The following is a 20,554-nucleotide window of genomic DNA, read 5'->3' as shown; positions in this document are numbered from 1 at the left end:
ATCTTACTCGCCAACATTGCTCCTCCCACCATACTGTTATTGTATTTATTACACGATTTACACATGTTATATATATATACACCTATCTACATGTTTTATTTTCCAGAACTATGCAAGTAAGCCGGTATTGTGTCCAAACAGTACAGTGCCACCATACACTGCATGACAAATCACACAGCAGAGAGCTGATGACGCCACGATTACGACGTCACCTCCCTCACCAAAATAGCTCCTCACAACATACTCCTGGTGCTGTTATTACACTATTCACACACACTGTATATACCCATGTATATGTGTGTTCCTCATAGCGAACCACGAAGCAAGTACGGTGAGCAAAACAAGAGTTACTGCCACACATTGAGGTTACCTCAATTCTCTCCCTTCCTCCCTCCCTCACCAAAATTCCTCCTTCCTACACACAACGCTCATTATAACCACAATCCTGGTCACTAATACCTGTAAATGAATAATTGACCACAAGTTTATTTTGGAAAGGAACCTAAAAAGTCGTTTGAAGATTCCTAGATGGACGAAATAATGCTGTGGTGCTGTGGCTAGTGCTGTGAACATCGTGAACAGCATTAAATCACTGATATTTGAACATTGTACCCAGTCATTATCACACTCGGGTTCTTTTATAATACTATCATGGCAAAATAAAACAGATTATATATATATATATATATATATATATATATATATATATATATATATATATATATATATATATATATATATATATATATATATATATTGACAATATTATATATATATATATATATATATATATATTGACAATATATATATATATATATATTGACAATATTAGGCGTTGCTGTGGTCACACGCTGAACAGCAGTGCTGTGCGCTCATGCTGCGAGTGCCAGCCTTGGTTGCTAACTCACTACTGAGGCTCTGACACCTGGCAATGTAGACAATGATTTTTTTAGGATGGCGTCTGTTTAAAAGTGCCCTGAGGAAGCTGATGTGAACCCCATGTAGCCACGGGAGTTTTGAATGGAACGTGAAAAATAAAAACACCCGGAGGCGCGTTGCGCACCCGAAGCCTGAGCCTGTTGCGCTGTTAAAGGGTTAAGATAATGGGCAGTGAATAAACAAATTAGATAAGTGACGTGTTATAAGATGTGGATAATTTGCTGGAGGTGTGAGGCTCGCTTAGAGAGGAGCTTAAGTCACTTGAGTACCAGACATCGTGAGGGGAAGTTGCGCTCCATGTGAGCTCTTGTCAGAGAGGGACCCCTAGGTGATATTCCTTCAAGAGAAAGGAAGTGTGCAGACGTTCCAGCTGTTGAATCGAGCTGGGAACGTGAGGTCTCAAGTCCTGGACAGCAAAGAGAGTTTGTTAAGCCGCCCAGAGACATTATCGTGGGTCGTGGGAGCGCCCTGATCAGACTCGTCAGAGGGGAGAGCGCCCTTGACAAGACAATCTGTAGTAAGCACGATTTAAGCAGTTTATAGTGATTACTTGTAGTTGGTCGTGTGCCCAGCGACAGTAGCGGATGTTTATTGATAAGTTTGACATGTTTTGGTAAGGCAGGAAGCCTAAATAAGAGGACGGAGATGAGAGAGACAGCTTGAGGGACGAGTAGCACGTCCTCTCCCGTCGACCGCCTGAAGCCAACTGATTGGCAGCGGAGGACCCTCCCAGAGTGAGGAGGACCGCCTGGTCGGGCGGAGCATGGACCAGCCCAAACGGGGGGAGTCCGCTCTCACAGTATGTTGAGAGCAGATAGATGTTGGATACAAACATATTGTGTGGATTATTTCGTCTGTGTTTATAAGGAAACAGTTTTATTGGAGTGTCGATGGGTTGCAGGTTTGTCTTTGGGGAAGCAGTTGCTGAGAACTTCGAAGCCAGCACAGAGGGAGTAGTTGATCAGACTACAAGGTAGTGGAAGAGTAGGACCTCGAGCTTTGAGGAGAAGCAGTGAAGAGGAGTGTCACATGCTTCTCTAATACCAGTGGCGAAACTCCAGTTCTGTTCGAGGAAACTTCATGGGGTAGCAGCCAGGAGAGTTGCCGAGGATCCAGGTAGTTAAACCCGGAAGAACCTGAAGATATCAGGGTAGTGATCTTCCAGATGTGAAAGGGAAGTTCTGATTGATTACTTGTAGGGAGTTGGTAGAGTGTTTGTTTGTCATTAGCATGCAAGACGCAGTGAAAGGTGAGTGATTGTTTGCCATTTTTGTACTGAGGAGTACGTAAACTGAAGTATAGAGTTGCAGTCGTAGGCTGGATTGCCTGCAGAGACATACATGTGTGTTCAAGGACTGTTAGGGTGATCGATTGATCATTGTTGTATATGAAGGAACATTTATACTAATATTTATGTTATTCCATTCATACGCTGGTTTTCCTTGTACATGTTTATATTGTGAAGGAAAAAAGAAGTGTAGGTGTTCGGCAGTCCTCCTAATGGCTGGTGTCAATTCCAATCACATTTACAAAAAAAAGTTGACTGCGTGGCTGTTGCCTCCTGTGGTAAAGTAAGGGAAAACATGCAAAACAAATCGTATGAACAATGAAACTTTAATTAACTTGAAAATAAATATGAACAAAGATAATCCCTTGACTATGTACAATGCAAATAAACAAGATTATAAAGTCAAAAAATAGTATAAAATAAAACAGTGGTTACGTTACTCTAAAATGAATAAAGACAAAAAATGAATTAACAGGTGCTGAGAATATTTGCTGGCTGAACACATCCACTAATACACAGAGCGTATTAGGTAGGTGTGTCAGCTTTGAGAGCACAGAAAATCCTAAATTCAATGGCTGGTGCACGCTCAGTCATCAGCTATGTAGATGGGGCTGAAGGGCAGAGGTGCAGAGGTACAGACGTCGATTCACCAATCAGAAGTGTGCTGGCTGGAAGTGGTGGTTTGGTGATCGACGAAGGTGGAGGGGGTAGGTGGAGAGCGAGTGTCTGATACGTATGCGCCTGGCAGAAACGTTTTTTTTTACTCAATATGTACTTCACTTGCTTGTAGTATCTAGATGTTGTAGATGTACTGAAGTAACATGATGATAGGAAAGAGCAGGCCAAATCTCTCTTGAAGGAGATTATCGTAACAGCTCTCCCCCGAAGCCTGCTCTTACGGCATAAGTTACTTCAGTGGCTGGTGTAGAGGTAAGAGTAGCTGTCTCTACCTCATAGACTCTGGAGAGGGCGTCGGCTATGATGTTGTCCGAACCTTTGATGTAGAAGAACTCCAGATTAAAAATCTGCAAGTACAGAGCCCTGCATAGAAGACGTTGATTGCTGAATTGGGCCTGTTGTAGAAACCTTAGGGGATTGTGGTCCAAGTAGTAATAGACCGATTCCCCTGTAGGTAAGGTTCGAAATGTTGCAGATTCAGGACGATGTATTCGTTGCCTTGTTGGGTTGAATGGTATACACAGTAGGCACTACTGTAGTTTTATTGACTAAGACAGCAAGGTGTATATCTGGCCAGCCGAGGTCCAACTGCTCTGAGTCTGTGAGAATACTGAGGCCTGCTGCAAGCATGGCTGGTGCTCCTCTGTCTGGCATGACGTCAGAGGCCTACTCGCCTGTGATTGGTTATGTCTGAACCATCATACAATTTGAGTATAACACTGCTCGCACACGCTACCAAGTCGACGTCTCTTGTCGACAAGCTCTGGCTAGCTATATAGTTACAATGATACTGAAAGGACCTCGGTGGTATTTAATAATGGCTTACATGTGAAATTTGCATAATAAACATCAAAAGAAGATCAGGTGTGCATAATACTAAGACCTCGGCATATGCACTAAAAAAAAAAAAAAATTGATCATAATAGGTGAAAATCATGGTAACAATGCTTTAAATTAATTAAACCAGAGTATTAAGAACATGTGTATGTCTACTTATCAGATATGAACAATACAACTCAAGGTATTGCCTAAACTAAATTATTAACATGTGTTAATGGCATGTACTTGAAACAATACAAAATTCAACAATTATTACATTAATGGAACAAAGTTCTGACCTAACAACCACAAAGGAATTTTAAGATTAGATAATGAGGATTTTTTTTTGTTAATGTACAATATATATACAAGACCAATGTACAATATATTTAATGTACAATATATATACAAGCTATATACAAGACCTGGATCAAGAAGACTAACATCTGAGTGATAGCAGTCAGGATTCACTGGCCTCAGTGTGGTTGCTAGAACATTAATGAATTGTTATGACAAGCACTGTAAAAATACAAATGGCAGTAGACTTAACAATGGCATCTAATTTATAACACAAAATAAAGTTGAGAAAAACTTCATTATACTATATATATAATGGTAATAATAAGACACATGTGGTGGAAATACTGCAAATGAATTTTGCAAAACAAAACAGAATAACTGCAGAGTGCACTCAATTATAAATTCTGCGGATATCTACACCTAGCTCATCCAGAGCATTATACAACTCTGGCTCTGACTGAAGGTCAGGAACAGATGAAACTGCATGTGATAATCTATCATCTTGAGAGATAACCTCATTAACATCTAGCCAATGGACATGTGGTGAGTGCACGGTTGAAACGAGAGGTCTAGATCTAAGGTTATAAGTGCTAATATGGGGTTGCTGAACATCAAGTGGTCTGTCAACCACAGAAGGTGGTGTCCCAATAGGAGGATCTGTCTGGGTAAGTTCATTGTCGTCTTCTTCATCAGTCTCGTCAACAGTCATTTTAGCTAACTTCATGTGGTCTAAATGTTCATTTATATACTCTCCTGTTACCAAGTTCTTAAGTCTGTACTTGTTACCTTTGATAAGCTCAGTTACCTTATATGGACCCAAAAATTTCTTAGTTAACTTATACATAGGACCAGACCTGTGTTGGTTAAGTACCATTACTACAGATCCAATAGTTATTTTACTGGGTTTAGCTTGTGCATTCCTTGGTAGAGTGAACTCAGCTGTTGCTTTGGACAGTTATTCTCGTATTTTCTTCAATACTAGTTGCATTTGTCTATGCTTCACTTGAACAAAATCATCTACGTTATATAAGGGAGTAGGAGGTACGTTAATCAATTCATTAGGGAGGATCTTATCTGTACCATAAGGAATAGTGTGAGGTGTGTCACCTGTAGAAACATTAATTGAAGAATTTATGGCACATTGAATTAAGGGTATAAAATCATCCCAATTGTTGTTATCAAAATTCAACGTGACTCTCAAGACATCTAACACTTTCCTGTTGCGGCATTGAGTAGATCTAGACATCACATGAAGTTTCAAGCAAAACTTTCTAATATGCTGCACTCACCTGAGGTCTATATAAGAAGAACGAAATCTGATTATGTATTTTGGTTCTACAAGGTAGCCAACTCCATCAAGATATTAAATATGTACCCAACTCAACTAATGATTAATCAGCCAATTACTCCATGGGATAACTGGGATCAATCAGTTGATTTTGTAAATGCGCCCAAGAAAGATAGTGTGCACACTACATTATTAAAACAGTTAACACTGAAAAACATCACTGACAGTACTCAGAGTATGGGTAACGATGTGTATCAGTGCTATACCGACGGCTCTGTAGAAGAAGGTGGACGATGTACCGGATGTGCATGTAACATATTTGAACAATCTTCTCTCGTACATACAGCAATGAAGCGCGTCAATGACTGGGCAAGTACAACTCAAACCGAACTTGCAGGCATATACCTTGCCACTGAATTTTTAAAAGACAGTCAGTGGACTTATATACTGTGACTCGCAGAGTGCACTCCTGGCATTGAACGCACATAGTAGTGACACCCAGAAAATAGTCAGTGATATTCGAATGAATGTTTTAGCTGCTAAAGAAAACAGATTTGAGATTAAATTCCTGTGGATACCATCACATGTTGGCATCTCAAGGCATGACACTGTTGATATGCTTGCAAAGACACCCTGTAGAAAACCAGTGGTAGAAATTGATATGGGTGTTTCAGTAGCAGTGACAAAGAGAATACTTAAACAAATATCTAATGAAGATCTCACCAACCTAACAAATTCACAAAGACCTGAAAGTTGTAGCATTAAATATTATGATAGATATCGTGAGGAGACATTCACATATGGGACTAATAGAACAAGAACCCGGCAATGTGATGTTATAGTGGCCAGAATACGCCTGGGATATAGACGTATCTGGCAGCTTTCTCAAAACCCAAATGTCGAGTACACAATGTGTCAACTTTGTGAAAGAGAAAACATGCACTCTCTTGAAAATTATATTGTAGAATGTCCCATACTGACTGACTTTCGCCCTCCTGGGCTAAGGTATGCTGAACTCTGTAATTACTATATGAGTACTGGAACACTTGATTATATATTGGGCTTGTATCCAAGATTCACCATGTAATATATCAATTATACAATGTATATATATGATGTAACTATATAACCTGAGCTTGTAAAAGCACTTTCATCACCTTCAGTGATTAAGTGCTTAATTAGTTTCTTTATCACTAGTTTCTTTATCAGATATCTCACCCTGTCAGAGTAAATGAGACAAATGTATGTGAATGCATGAGTGTGTATATATGTATGTATATGTGTGTGTGTATGTATATGTATGGGTATAAAGTATATATGGAAGCTAATCAGAATTACATTTCACCTTTGTGAATGTACATTAATGACACTATGTAAAAGACTCATCAAACACTTTATGTGGGGCATATGTAAATCTGTGTATCTATGTATTTACGTATGTAGGTTAGCTTAGCATTTTAAAAGCACCGAATCACCTTCTGTGGTTGAGTGTTCAATAAACCCTTGAACTATATGTTTAACACTTCTCTAACCCTGTCCATGGAGGACAGAAGAAAATGTATATATGCTGGTTAGCATTGTAAATGTGTGGCCACGTCTGAGGTAGAAAATAATAATAATAATAATAAAAAACTTTCCTGTTAGTACGTTTGGCTAATCCATTACTAGCTGGGTGGTAAAGCATGATACTACATTTTTTAATGTTATATAAATCACACAAGCTAATTAAAATATTATTACTGAATTCTGGACCATTATCTGAAAGAATTACTTTAGGCATACTGTATCTACAAATTATTTGGTCATGGAATGCACTGGCCATAGTCTCTGCTGTTTTGTTTGGGATAGGAACTAGTTCGCAATACCATGAAAAATTGTCAACCATTACAAGCAAATGTTTGTTCCCTTTCTCTGTTTCCGCAAAATTTGTCAATAAATCCATCGATACTCATTCCCAAGGAGCTTTAGTTGCTGGGTACACCTGAATTGGATTAGGTCCTGAAACATGTCTTTTGTGCTGTAAGCAAGTTAAACATCTATCAAAATAATGAGCAATCTCCTTAGCCATTTTTTGCCAAAAATACTTCAATCGACCTTGTTGGAGTGTACGATCCTTTCCTGGATGTGCACTTGCAGGAACATCATGGATAATTTTTAACATAGTTGGTACCAAGACAGCTGGAACAACTAACTGACAACATTTCCTTAGGGCTGTCCCTAGCTTTACTACTCTACACAGTAAATTGTCTTACATCACTAATTCTTTCATTGGTACTGGCGGTTTATGAATCAGGCGAGTGTCTTGCTTAGTCAAAAATTTAATGACCAGTGCCCATATGGGGTCTTGTCTTTGTTCTGTCTCGACTACTGTAGCATCTAATGCTGGGTAATTTAACTGAATTGCAGCTACGTGTCGAGAAAACGCATTGGCTACAACATTTTGCTTTCCTGGAATATATCCAAAAGTGGGATTGAATTTTTGAATTGTGAGCAAATATCTAGCAAACTTTCCAACTGGATTCTTATTTTTGAACAAGGGAATTAATGGTTGGTGATCTGTAATAACATGAACTGGGTAATTATAAATTGTATCCCTGAAATGTTTAAGTGCCCAGACAATGCCAAGGCTTCTCGTTCTGTTGCGCTATAATTTTTCACTTCTTTAGATAATGTACGGCTTGCATAAGCTATTGCGTGATCTCTGTGACCTTCTGTTTGAAGTAATGCAGCACCTAGACCTATGTCACTAGCATCTGTAACCAACGTAAAAGGTTTAGAAAAATATAGGTACCTAAGGACAGGTGACAAAATCAAGGCTGTCTTGAGTTTTTTAATGACTGATCCTGGGCCTCTCCCCAAACAAAGGGTTCAAGTTTTCTTTGCAACTTGTAAAGTGGAGCGGCTATAATAGAGAATCCAGCAATAAATGAACGATAAAATCCTACAAGACCTGTGAACTGTCTTATGGCTTCTGCGGTACTAGGTGTTGGAATATCACGGGCAGCAATAATTTTTTATTCATTCAATGTAATACCTGAAGGTGTAACTGTATGACCTAGGAAATTAATCTTCTCCTTTAAAAATGAACATTTTGCAAGCTTTATTTTTAAATTAGCTTATGCGAGCTTTGCAAGTACTTTCTCAAGGTTCTAGAAATGAGTCTGAACATCTTGCTACATGATTATGAGATTATCAAGGTAAACTAGAAGAGTACTTCCTATCAATCTACGAAATAGATATGTCATGAGCCGTGAAAAGGTTATTGGACTACTCCGCAAAACAAATGGCATTCTTTTGAAATGAAAATGACCATTGGGAGTACTAAAGGCTGTCAATTGTTTACTTTCCTCATCAAGGGGGATTTGCCAGAACCCCTGCAACAGATCTAACGTTGAGAATACTTTATTTCGACCAATACTTTGCAACAAATCATTTAGAACTGGAAGTGGGAAACGATCAGGTATCGTTACTCTGTTAAGCTACCGATAATCGATTACAGGTCTCTAAGTCCCATCTCGCTTTGGTAAAAGAAGCAATGGAGCGTTCCATGGCGAATTACTCGATTCAATTACATCACTCTGTAACATTTCCTCTAGGAGTCTATCGGCTTCTGCTTTCTGAGAATGGGGAAGATGGAAAGCTGGTACATAAATAGGCTTAGTTCCTTGTTCAAGGGGAATTTTATGTGTAATAAGAGGAGTGAGACCTAACTTTTCTCCTGGTAGAGCAACAACGGCTGTATTCCTGTTCAAAATTTCCAAGAGCTGAGCCACAGAGTCAGGAAAATCAGTAGGACTGAGGTGTAGCGCTTGCACCTTAGGCTGAGATCTCTGTTCTCCTGGTGTGAGAGTACAAACAGTATGATCCATGGGGACATCATCCACAACTCGCACCGGTAACGAGTAATGGGCAAAATCTACAACATGGGTGCCAGACTGGAGATGGATGTCAGCATTACTAGTGATTGCAATATACAATGTAACAGAACCATCCTGCACTGTGTGCCAGGAGGGCTCAACAAACGTACCATTCACTTTACATGTTTCACTTTCCGTAATCACATCCGACAACTCAGGCACTCCCTGAACCTTAAGTCTTATTCTGGTGAGAGAATGAGGGTGTAGCACAGTGTCAGTGGCCGTGGAACCACTGACTTCAGAGATGGAAGCTGCCAGGTGAGCGAGACAACAAGAGTCCGTTAGGGCGTCCCCTTCCAGAAAGTCCCGATACTCACTCTCCTTAACAACTGCACAACTACGATGCTTCAATCGAGTGCCTGTTTTCTCGGGTATGCTACCACGACAAGGATCTGACAAACCTATGCTAGCAAGGTGGGTGTCAACAAAATTAATGTAGTCTGATTAGTTTAAGTTTAACTCATAAACTTGAAGTCTGTAGTTTAACTCATGGCCCTGTCGATACATGCTACTCAAGGGTATGATGTGGTCTTTGGTACTAAAGTTCCAACGATTGGAAAACAATGCAATATTTCCCATCAATCATGGTGTACAGACCTAAGAGAATGTCTCCAGGAAAATGAATAATGTCAACAGCTAAACATGTTATAGAAAATGTGACATCATCTAACTTGAGTGGGAGGTCAATTTCACCCTGAACTTTTACTTTATTTCCTGAAACACCACTTAGAAAAGGTATGGGGCACTTCCTTACTGTAGTAGGGTGCCTACTTTTAATGTCTCTAAGAGCTGAGGGCTTGACAATATTAACTTTTGCACCCGAGTCAAGAAAATCTTTTAAAACTCTACCAAGGACAATGGCTGAGACAAGGGGACCATCACTTGAGACTGGACAAATTACTACTTGTGACTTATGTTGTCTGGGATATATGCGTTTCGTCTGGGTCAAATTCACTGTGGTTCCGTCAACATCTACAACTAGTCTACAGTCAGTGTCCTCTGTCAAGTGTCCAAATCTATTTTGGGTAGCTACTGAATACACAGGGAGGGCACTAGGATTGGCTAGCTTGAATTGGTTAGTGGATGGCCTTGGGAGTTTCCCGACGACATGGAGTGAACATTCTGAACTCCAGCATTCTGTGACCGAGTATTATAATTCGAAGTTGCATTATAGCTGGGCCGGGAGTTGTAATTACGCGAGTTCTGATAATGTCTTGGACGCTGTGCGCCTCGCCAAGACTGACCGTGGGAGTTACGAGGTGGGGATGTCCTTTGCCTAGCTCTACACTCCACAGTGTGGTGACCAACTTTTTTATGGTACTTGCAATATGGGAACCTAGAATGATTAGATTGACGAGGGGACCGAGATAATTGTCTAGGGGATGATGATCTAGGGGCGGACCAACAGTCCCTTGCGAGGTGGTTACTCTTACCACAATGCCAACATGAGGGAGTGGATGGTTGTGGACTATGGCGTCTCGGCAACCTATGAGGAGGCGAATTTGACTGTGCGCTACGACCATGGGTACTGTTCTGCGACCAAGAGTTTTGAGAGTTTGTGGGAGGATGCTGAGAGCTTGTTACTACATTTACAGTATCAGAGGGTGGCAACAGTTGAGCACTTTGGGGAGCTAGTTTATCAGCGGCATTGTTAATAGCCTCAAACACTTCACCAATTTCATGTTTAACTCCAAAATTTTGTTGCTCAATGATCGGTTTAGTATGCTCTGGGGCAAAATGCATTAAAGTTCCAAATGCTATCATCTTGGCCATAGCCTCAGGGAACAGATTATTGTCTTTATCTACCCAAGACGAACTAATCATAGCAGACACTAAGGCATACAGATACTGATCGAGACGGCTAGTAAACGCATTAAACGATTCACCAGGCTGCATGGTGGCATTGGTAATTTTTTTAACTAACCTATACGGGTCGAGGTCTCCTTTGTTAACAAAGCGCCGGCAAAAGAAATCCTTGAATTCAGACCAAGACTGGAGGCTAACAATGGCTTTCTCATCAACAACAAAACGTGCATCACCTTTGGTTGTGTCCACAGCTGACCGTGCAATTGCCAAGTATTCGGCATCAGTAGGCTTAGAAAAACGTGCAACTGTTTTCGCTTCATCCTTACTAAACCATGACTCTAATAAGCGGGATTCACCAGCAAAAAGAGGAATAGCCATTTCCTCAGCTGACCTCTGGACATTGGGACAAGCAACTGTTCCCGTTGAGTCTCAAGGGGTTTCAACAGTGGTGGGCATTGTCTCAGCCATGGAAGTAATGTCTGAACGCAGATTATAATTAAGTGCACCAGGCATCAGAAATGGTATATACAAAAATAAGCACTCAAAAAAATATCAACTTGGCTAAAGTAAGAAAATGACAGAAATAAAATTATTAAATTGGGCTAGGCAACAAATAATTATGATCAAGAAAAATTGTGAATTAAATTAGCAATCCTTCATGAAAATGGCTGGAATTAGAAGCATGTAAAATAATTAAACCGGGCTAAGCACAGCAATTTAGAATAAAAAAACTGGAAAGTGCAGTTGCAAAATTTCATTAAAATGATTCAACACAACAAGTGGCAATACAAGAAATATGGATGTAGCACATAAACTGGACACATATATGTATAACTGCTATGGTAAAAATTATAAAATGAAATATTGAAGGAATAAATTTCAATTTCATGCCTGGAGGAATTAAAAAGAATGATATTGTACAAATCCTTAACTGCTACTAAAACAAGAATTTCTTACTTCTCTTGACTTTGAATTTGCTAATATTACTCTATCAACACAATTAATGCACAATGAAATTACTGTGAGAAGCATGAATGTTGAAATCACTCAGGGAAACTGTGGGAATGGAGTACTGAACCAGTTCCAATATTTAACAAGTCACTGATTGGTTAATTCACAAGATATTGTGGATATATTTACGTTAAACCTCTTTAAAACATAGCACACGATATCTTAGCTCTTAATTACTTAACTCAGGGCTGCAGGATTTGCAATATAACAGTAGCCAACACGAAAAATGGCGACAAGGCATGTGAAGAGGTACATGCACTGTTATTTTATAATGTTGTGCGACGGCTCCTAGCGGCAGTGGCGCGAAGCTCGGGAGACCCCACACTAGAGTGATGTTGGGAGCGCGAAGATAAACTCTGAGACGACGATATTGCGTCGATGGCGGTGGAGGAAGCACGATTTGCTAGGCAGGAGTTCACAGCAGAGTGGTGTAGCAGGAGGCTGTGGCGATGGTGAGAGGAGGCGAGGTGTGTGTAAGCTGGTGGCGACACTATTCAAACATTTGCAGTCCATCAGTTCCTCTTAAATAACAGTACAACACACACAATGATCAGTTGATACTTGCGACGATGACTGACCACGACTTCAGTAGCTAGAACACTCACAAAGCTTGACGCTGTCAACTTGGGTGGCGGTGGTGGTGGGTGGTGCAGGTTCCCACGTGGCGCGAGATTCAAAATGGCTGGCGCGGGAATCTTCCTTTCTCCTCACTGATGAATTAGCGTTCTCACAGGAAAATATTGACCCCTACTTCTGAGACGTTAGCCTGGAGTAGTGGTTGATGGCAGGACCCCGGACTGGCACAATATTTGATGCGTGGGTGGCAGGATGGCGGCGGTGGCGGCGGTGGCGGCGGTGGTGGCTGGAACATGTGGCGATGTGGTTTCTTGAATTTTCGTTTCCAGAAAAAATAATTCTGGATCCCACCGCTGCCATCAGTATTCGTTGCCTTGTTGTGTTGAATGTTATACACAGTAGGCACTTCTGTAGTTTTATTGACTAAGGCAACAAGGTGTATAACTGGCCAGCCGAGGTCCACCTACTCTGAGTCTGTGAGAATACTGAGGCCCGCTGCAAGCACGGCCTCAGTGCTCCTCCGTCTGGCATGACGTCAGAGGCCTACTCGCCTGTGATTGGTTATGACTCAACCGACATACAATTTGAGTATAACACATGCCTACCCCTCCAACACCGCCATCTCATACCTGCCAGCCAAGACCGCCACCTCATACCTGCCAGCCAAGACCGCCACCTCATACCTACCTTGAGGTAGGTAGGTATGGTCGTCGTAGGTAGGTATGGTCGTCGACTAGCCCTCCTTTTTGTTACACACACCACAGGAAGCAGCCCGTAGCAGCTGTAAGACTTCCAAGTACCTATTTACTGCTAGGTAACAGAAGCATCAGTGTGAATGAAGCATTTTGCCCATTTGTCTCCGCTTCTACTGGTGATCAAACCCGGAACCTCAGGACTACGAATCTGAAGTGCTGTCCACCCAGCTGTCCGACGCCTGCAGAATGAGACCGCTATCTCATACCTGCCCGCCAAGACCGCCATCTCATACTGGCCAGCCAAAACCGCCACCACATACTGGCCAGCCAAGACCACCACCACCACATACTGACCAGGCAAGACCCGCCACATACTGACCAGGCAAGACCGCCACCACATACTGACCAGCCAAGACCACCACCACATACTGGCCAGCCAAGACCGCCACCAAATACTGGCCAGCCAAGACCGCCACCACATACTGGCCAGCCAAGACCGCCACCACATACTGGCCAGTCAAGACCGCCACCACATACTGGCCAGCCAAGACCGCCAGCACATACTGGCCAGCCAAGACCGCCAGCACATACTGGCCAGCTAAGATCGCCACCACATACTGGCCGGCCAAGACCGCCACCACATACTGGCCAGACAAGACCGCCACCACATACTGGCCAGCTAAGACCGCCACCACATACTGGCCAGCCAAGACCGCCACCACATACTGGCCAGTCAAGATCCCCACCACATACTGGTCAGCCAAGGCCGCCACCACATATTGGCCAGACAAGACCGCCACCACATACTGGCTAGACAAGACCGCCACCACATACTTGCCAGCCAAGACCGCCACCACATACTGGCCAGCCAAGACCACCACCACATACTGGCCAGCCAAGACCGCCACCACATACTAGCACGCCAATAGCGCCACCACATACTGGCCAGTCGAGACCGCCACCACATACTAGCCAGACAAGACCGCCACCACGTACTGGCCAGCCAAGACCGCCACCATATACTGGCCAGCCAAGGCCGTCACCACATACTGGCCAGCCGAGACCACCACCACATACTGGCCAGCCAAGACCGCCACCACATACTGGCCAGCCAAGGCCGCCACCACATATTGGCCAGACAAGACCGCCACCACATACTGGCCAGTCAAGATCCCCACCACATACTGGCCAGCCAAGGCCGCCACCACATATTGGCCAGTCAAGGGGACAGAGATGGAGGGTGAGGTGAGGTCGGCCGGCCCCATGATTGCACCCCCTCCCCCGCAACTCCCCGCGAGGAAAATAATTTATAAACAGACACTCAGGAGTGGATTCCTGCCCCTAGCTTAATGTAGATCTGGGTCAGATCAGTAAATAATAAACAATAAAATATATAATGTTCATTGTACATGATTGTAAATCATACTTTTATAAGAGTATGACAGCAAATCTAAAGGATAATAATTTGAAATTGTGGATTTAAAATATAAAGTACTTGATGCGTGTATTCGTGAGATTTAGAGACACGGAAATGGGTGTATTGATGTTTCGGGAGTCAGAGTAGTCGTTAAAAGTGTAAAGAATTTGGTGAAAGTTTGCAAGCATGATTGTGCTTTGATTTATTTAGTGCTGTATATATAATATTCTGAACATTGTACAAAGCACCTTGAGAAAGGATGTCATTTTCTTCAGAAATTCAGTTTTTTTTAATACACACACACAAATATATTGGGTGTTTCCGTTTTTGTAATCTTCAATATCATATTAACAAACTTTTACCCATAACTTCCCACAGAAACATTTCCCAAAATTCTTTGATGAAGTACTATATGAGTAAATGTTGAATATGCTCAGGGTTCATTACATAGTGGATATATACATTACCAGCTTTCTGCAGGAAAACAGTGCAGCTCTGAACGGAGAAAGAAACGTTCTACTTGATAGACGTTAGTAGTGGGATGGATTTCCAGAGGATCCCTTTTGGACACATTATGTTCATAATCTTTATAAATGACACAGAAAAAAGTTTAGTTTTAGTTTTTATGCTTTCTTAAGTCATGTTTTACCTTCACGACATTTGTCACTGATGTGGAAATAGATATATTAGTTGTTTATGAGACTAGTATAATTCCTGCTTGTGGTATTAACAGTGTTGGTATTGGTAGTTTTATCACTCCTGCTTGTAGTTTCAGCAGTGAATGTAGTAGTAGTAGTAGCACTCCTGCTTGTAGTATCAGCAGCGATTGTAGTGGTAGTAGCACTCCTGCTTGGAGTATCAGCAGTGAATGTAGCAGTAGTAACACTCCTGCTTGTAATATCAGCAGTGAATGTAGTAGTAGCAGCACTCCTGTTTGTAGTATCAGCGGTGAATGTTGTAGCAGCACTCCTGCTTGTAATATCAATAGAGACTGTAGCACTGTTATTAGAAGCTGTAAAACAAACTCATGTTTCTGACAGTTAGTCCAATTTTCATGACGACTGTCGCCCATATATGGAGCCTAAGATAGTGTCAGCCAGCAGTGTGGAGCTGGAGAAAGTGAAGGTAGAGTACAGGATCTTTCTCATTGCTCTCCTGATATTAATACATTCTGGATTAATATGCACATTTGTGATATATATTTTACGAGAAAGGTAACTAAGACAATTATTAGGAGAAAACACTAAACCATTGCGACAATATAGACTTTGTAAGGAGTATGAGGATAAGCAGTTAGATTAGGACGAGGGGAAGGAATGGTGTCCAAGCATTGGACGGTTTGGAATTGAACGCCGACCTGCAAGGAGAGTGTTTGTTGCTAACTCAAGAACATCGTAGCGTGCATGTTGGTACCTTGACTACATCGTAGAGTGCATGTTGGTACCTTGACAACATCGTAGCGTTCATGTTGGCACCTTGACAACATCGTAGCGTGCATGGTGGTACCCTGACAACATCGTAGCGTGCATGTTGGTACCTTGAAAACATCGTAGCGTGCATGTTGGTACCTTGACAACATCGTAGCGTGCATGGTGGTACCTTGACAACATCGTAGCGTGCATGTTGGTACCTTGACAACATCGTAGCGTGCATGGTGGTAACTTGACAACATCGTATCGTGCACGTTGGTACATTGAATACATAGTAGCGTGCATGTTGGTACCTTGACTACATTGTAGCGTGCATGTCGGTACCTTGAATACATCGTATCGTGCATGTTGGTACATTGACTACATAGTAGCGTGCATATTGGTACCTTGACTACATTGCAGCATGCATGTTGTACTTAGGGGAAAATCTCCCAGCTGGAATTTATTTGCTAATTTAAAGATTTATTAATTATTTAGTATCTTAAATTATTTCTAATCTATTTCTTAAGAATTTATCATCTATTTGAAGCGGACTGTATTTTCATAGTTGTCCTGCAAGGAACTTACTTAATAATATCCTAATCGAAACTAATCGATTGGTTCAAATTAGTTAGTAATAGTTCATCTCCAATGGTTAGTTAATTTAAGGGACAACTTAGCTGTTATGTGGAATGTCACCTGGTAATAGTCAATGGTCACGCCTCGGTCACGTAAGCTGAAACATGTGGGTCAGGCTTTAATGGTGACGTGGTATACCTCATGTTGCACCAGGGTATATTGCGACGTGGTATACCCCGTGTTGCACCAGGGTATATTGCGACGTGCTATACCTCGTGTTGCACCAGGGTATATTGCGACGTGGTATACCTCGTGTTGCACCAGGGTATATGGCGACGTGCTATACCTCGTTTTGCACCAGGGTATATTGCGACATGGTATACTTCGTGTTGCACCATGGTATATTGCGACGTGGTATACCTCGTGTTGCACCAGGGTGTATTGTGACGTGGTATACCTCGTGTTGCACCAGGGTATATGGCAACGTGGTATACCTCGTGTTGCACCAGGGTATATGGCGACGTGGTATACCTCATGTTGCACCGGGGTATATTGTGACGTGGTATACTTCGTGTTGCACCAGGGTATATGGCAACGTGGTATACCTCGTGTTGCACCAGGGTATATGGCAACGTGGTATACCTCGTGTTGCACCAGGGTATATGGCGACGTGGTATACCTCATGTTACTCCAGAGAATATGATGACGTGGTATACTTTGTGTTGCACCAGGGTATATGGCGACGTGGTATACCTCATGTTACACCAGAGTATATGATGACGTGGTATACTTTGTGTTGCACCAGGGTATATGGCAACTTAGTATACCTTGTGTTGCACCGAGGTATACCTCATGTTATCTCTTTTATTCACGATTGAATTGTGTCCAGTCATGGGTAATTCTTTTACTAAGTTTGACCCACAGACTGGCAGTTTAGAGATTATCTAATATAAGTATTATGAATGAACAGAAATTCAGTTGATGTGGCAATAATCCCATTTTCTACGAGAAGTCATGAAATCCATTTTTTTTTTTTTGACTAACAGTACCCGGCCACACGTTGCTGTGGCTCAGCAACGCATGTGCGTAACAGAGCCACAGCAACCTTCCCTGTCCTCAAGTCCTCCCCACCATTCCCCCCTCACCCGTCCCCTCGTCTTCCCCACCATTCCCCACTCCAACATCCCCTCTTCCATCCCAGCATGTCCCACTCCCTTGTCCTCCCCACCATTCTCTATTCCCCCATCCCCTCATCCCCACCATACGAAACTCCCCCCGTCCCCTCGTCCTTCCCCACCATTACCCCCTCCCTTGTTCCCTCGTCCTATGCACCATCTCTCACTTCCGTCCCCTCATCATTCCCACCATTTCCCACTCCCTCGTCCGATGCCTTCCCAAATGGTCTGATGTTCACATCAGAAAATTGGGAACTTCAAGTGATCTGATGTTCCCATCACTGAAATATAAGAAAAACAGTTAAAAAATTGAATGAAAATATGAAAAAAATAAAAAAATAAACTATACTTAGGATATGAACGGCATGATAAACAACACAGCTGAATTCCAACACAATTCACACAAAATAATTAAATCAAAATGAAAATAAATCCAAAATCTAGGAAAATTTAATTTATCAATGCAATCAGAAACATTGAAATGGAATTGTAACATATCTAGGATAGCATGTGTGTTGCTTCTACGTGAAACAGATGGCGCAGTTTTCCAAGAAAAGCATAGTTTTACCTGCCACAGGTGTGGCATCTATACTTATACTTACGAAATGAACGGAATGGTGTACAACACAGCTCAATTCTAACATAAAGTCACACAAAATATTTCCTATAAAATAAAATAAATCAAAATCTCAAATTAAATTTATCAATGCAATCGGAAACATTGACATGGAATTTGTGACATATTTAGTATTGCGTGCATGTTGACATTTTGTGCAACAGATGGTGCTGTTTTTCAAAAACGCATGTATTTACCTGTCACAGGGGAGACATCTATATAGTATGTATATAAAAAGACACACCTAATCGAATGCAACATTGTGTCAAAATTTCAAAGCAATTGGTGAAGAATTTTCAGAGATTACAGCGTGTGTTGCTCTTACATCCAACAGATGGCGCTGTTTAAAAAAAAAAAAAAAAAAAAAAAATGTTTTTTCCTTGTCACAGATGAGGCATGTATATAATAGATATATAAAAAGACGTGCCTATTCGAATGCAAGGTTATGCCAAAACTTTAAAGCAATCGGTAAAGAGGTTTCGAAGATTTCTCTCACATGAAAAACACATGAAAAACACAGTTTAAAAAAAAAGCATGGTTTTTTTCCTTCATTGACGTGACATCAATATAATATGTATATAAATACCTGCTCGGATGCGAATGGAATATTGTGTGAAACTTTCAAAGCAATCGGTGAAGAACTTTCGGAGATTAGCGATTTTGAACAAACGAGCATTTCCATATTAATTTATATTGATTCACTGAGCTATTTTGGGAATGTTTATATTTGCCTAATCATAACAGAAAGTGCTTAGTATGCTAGGAGTTAGTATTTAGTGTTGGAATTACCAACAGATACCTCAAATACATCGTAGAGTGCATGTAGGTTCTACAAGTCCATCATAGCGTGCATGTTTGTTCCTCAGATCCATCGTAGCTTGCATGTTTGTTCCTCAAGTCCATCGTAGCTTGCATGTTTGTTCCTCAAGTCCATCGTAGCTTGCATGTTTGTTCCTCAAGTCCATCGTAGCTTGCATGTTTGTTCCTCAAGTCCATCGTAGCTTGCATGTTGGTTCTTTAAGTCCATCGTAGCGTGCATATTGGTTCTTCAAGTCCCTCGTAGCTTGCATGAGGGTTCTTCAAGTCCATCGTAGAGGGCACGTTCGTTACTCAAGTCCATCGTAGCGTGCATGTTTGTTCCACAAGTCCATCATAACGTGCATGTTTCTTCCACGAGACCATCATAGCGTGCATGTTTGTTCTTCAAGTACGTCGTAGTGTGCATGTTTGTTCCACAAGTTCATCGTAGCGTGCATGTTTGTTCCATAAGTCCATCGAAGCATGCATGTTTGTTCTTCAAGTACATCGTAGCGTGCATGTTTGTTCCACAAGTCCATCGTAGCGTGCATGTTTGTTCCACAAGTTCATCGTAGCGTGCATGTTTGTTCCATAAGTCCATCGAAGCGTGCATGTTTGTTCTTCAAGTACATCGTAGCGTGCATGTTTGTTCCTCAAGTACATCGTAACGTGCATGTTGCCTCTTCAAGTACATTGTAGCATGCATGTTGGTACCTAAAGTACATCGTAGCGCGCATGTTGGTACCTCAAGTCCATCGTAGCGTGCATGTTGGTACCTCAAGTACATCGTAGCTTACATGCTGGTACCTCAAGTACATCGTAGTGTGCATGTTGCTTCTTAAAGTACATCGTAGCGTGCATGTTTGTTCCTCAAGAACATCGTAGCATGCATGTTGCTTCTTCAAGCACATCTTAGCCTGCATGTTGGTTCCTCAAGCACATCATAGCTTGCATGCTGGTTCCTCAAGTACATTGTAGTGTACTTAAGAAATATAAATGAATTAATTTAAATTTCGAAAGCTCATTTTGTTGCAACATTTTAACATCTGCGTTGCTTAAGGTATTAGTGTTTTGTGAGTTGTATAGAGTGTCTATTTTATCATTATTAACGCAGTATCGTCAGGGGTTAAACAAAATCGCTCAGCCATACTGTACGTTAAACCAAAGTTATGAATATTTAGTGAATTCGTAACATATGTATAGCAAACTATCAGATGAATTCAGATTATTTATTTATGATTCC

At 41.5% G+C, this 20,554-nt stretch overlaps 1 protein-coding gene across 1 annotated transcript; it reads right to left on the bottom strand.

The window, feature by feature from the left end:
• Window positions 1-15,420: 15,420 nt before the first annotated feature.
• Window positions 15,421-20,160, bottom strand: LOC138370068 (uncharacterized). Its single transcript, XM_069333847.1, has 2 exons — window positions 20,109-20,160; window positions 15,421-15,746 (listed from the first exon to the last, which is right to left on the bottom strand). The coding sequence occupies exons 1-2, from the start codon at window positions 20,158-20,160 to the stop codon at window positions 15,421-15,423; spliced, it is 378 nt and encodes a 125-aa protein (XP_069189948.1).
• Window positions 20,161-20,554: the final 394 nt, after the last annotated feature.

The sequence above is a fragment of the Procambarus clarkii genome, chromosome 30 (genome assembly GCF_040958095.1).
Source record: "Procambarus clarkii isolate CNS0578487 chromosome 30, FALCON_Pclarkii_2.0, whole genome shotgun sequence".
Taxonomy (NCBI): Eukaryota; Metazoa; Arthropoda; class Malacostraca; order Decapoda; family Cambaridae; genus Procambarus; species Procambarus clarkii.
Note: the sequence above shows the minus strand (reverse complement) of the source record. Positions and strands in the feature narration are given on the sequence as shown.

Coding starts and splice junctions, on each gene's coding strand:
- LOC138370068 (XM_069333847.1), bottom strand. CDS start 20,160: ATGTACTTTAAGAAGCAACATGCACACTACGATGTACTTGAGGTACCA. Junction 15,747..20,108: donor TGTACTTGAGGTACCAGCAT/GTAAGCTACGAT, acceptor TTTGTTTTACAG/CTTCTAATAACAGTGCTACA.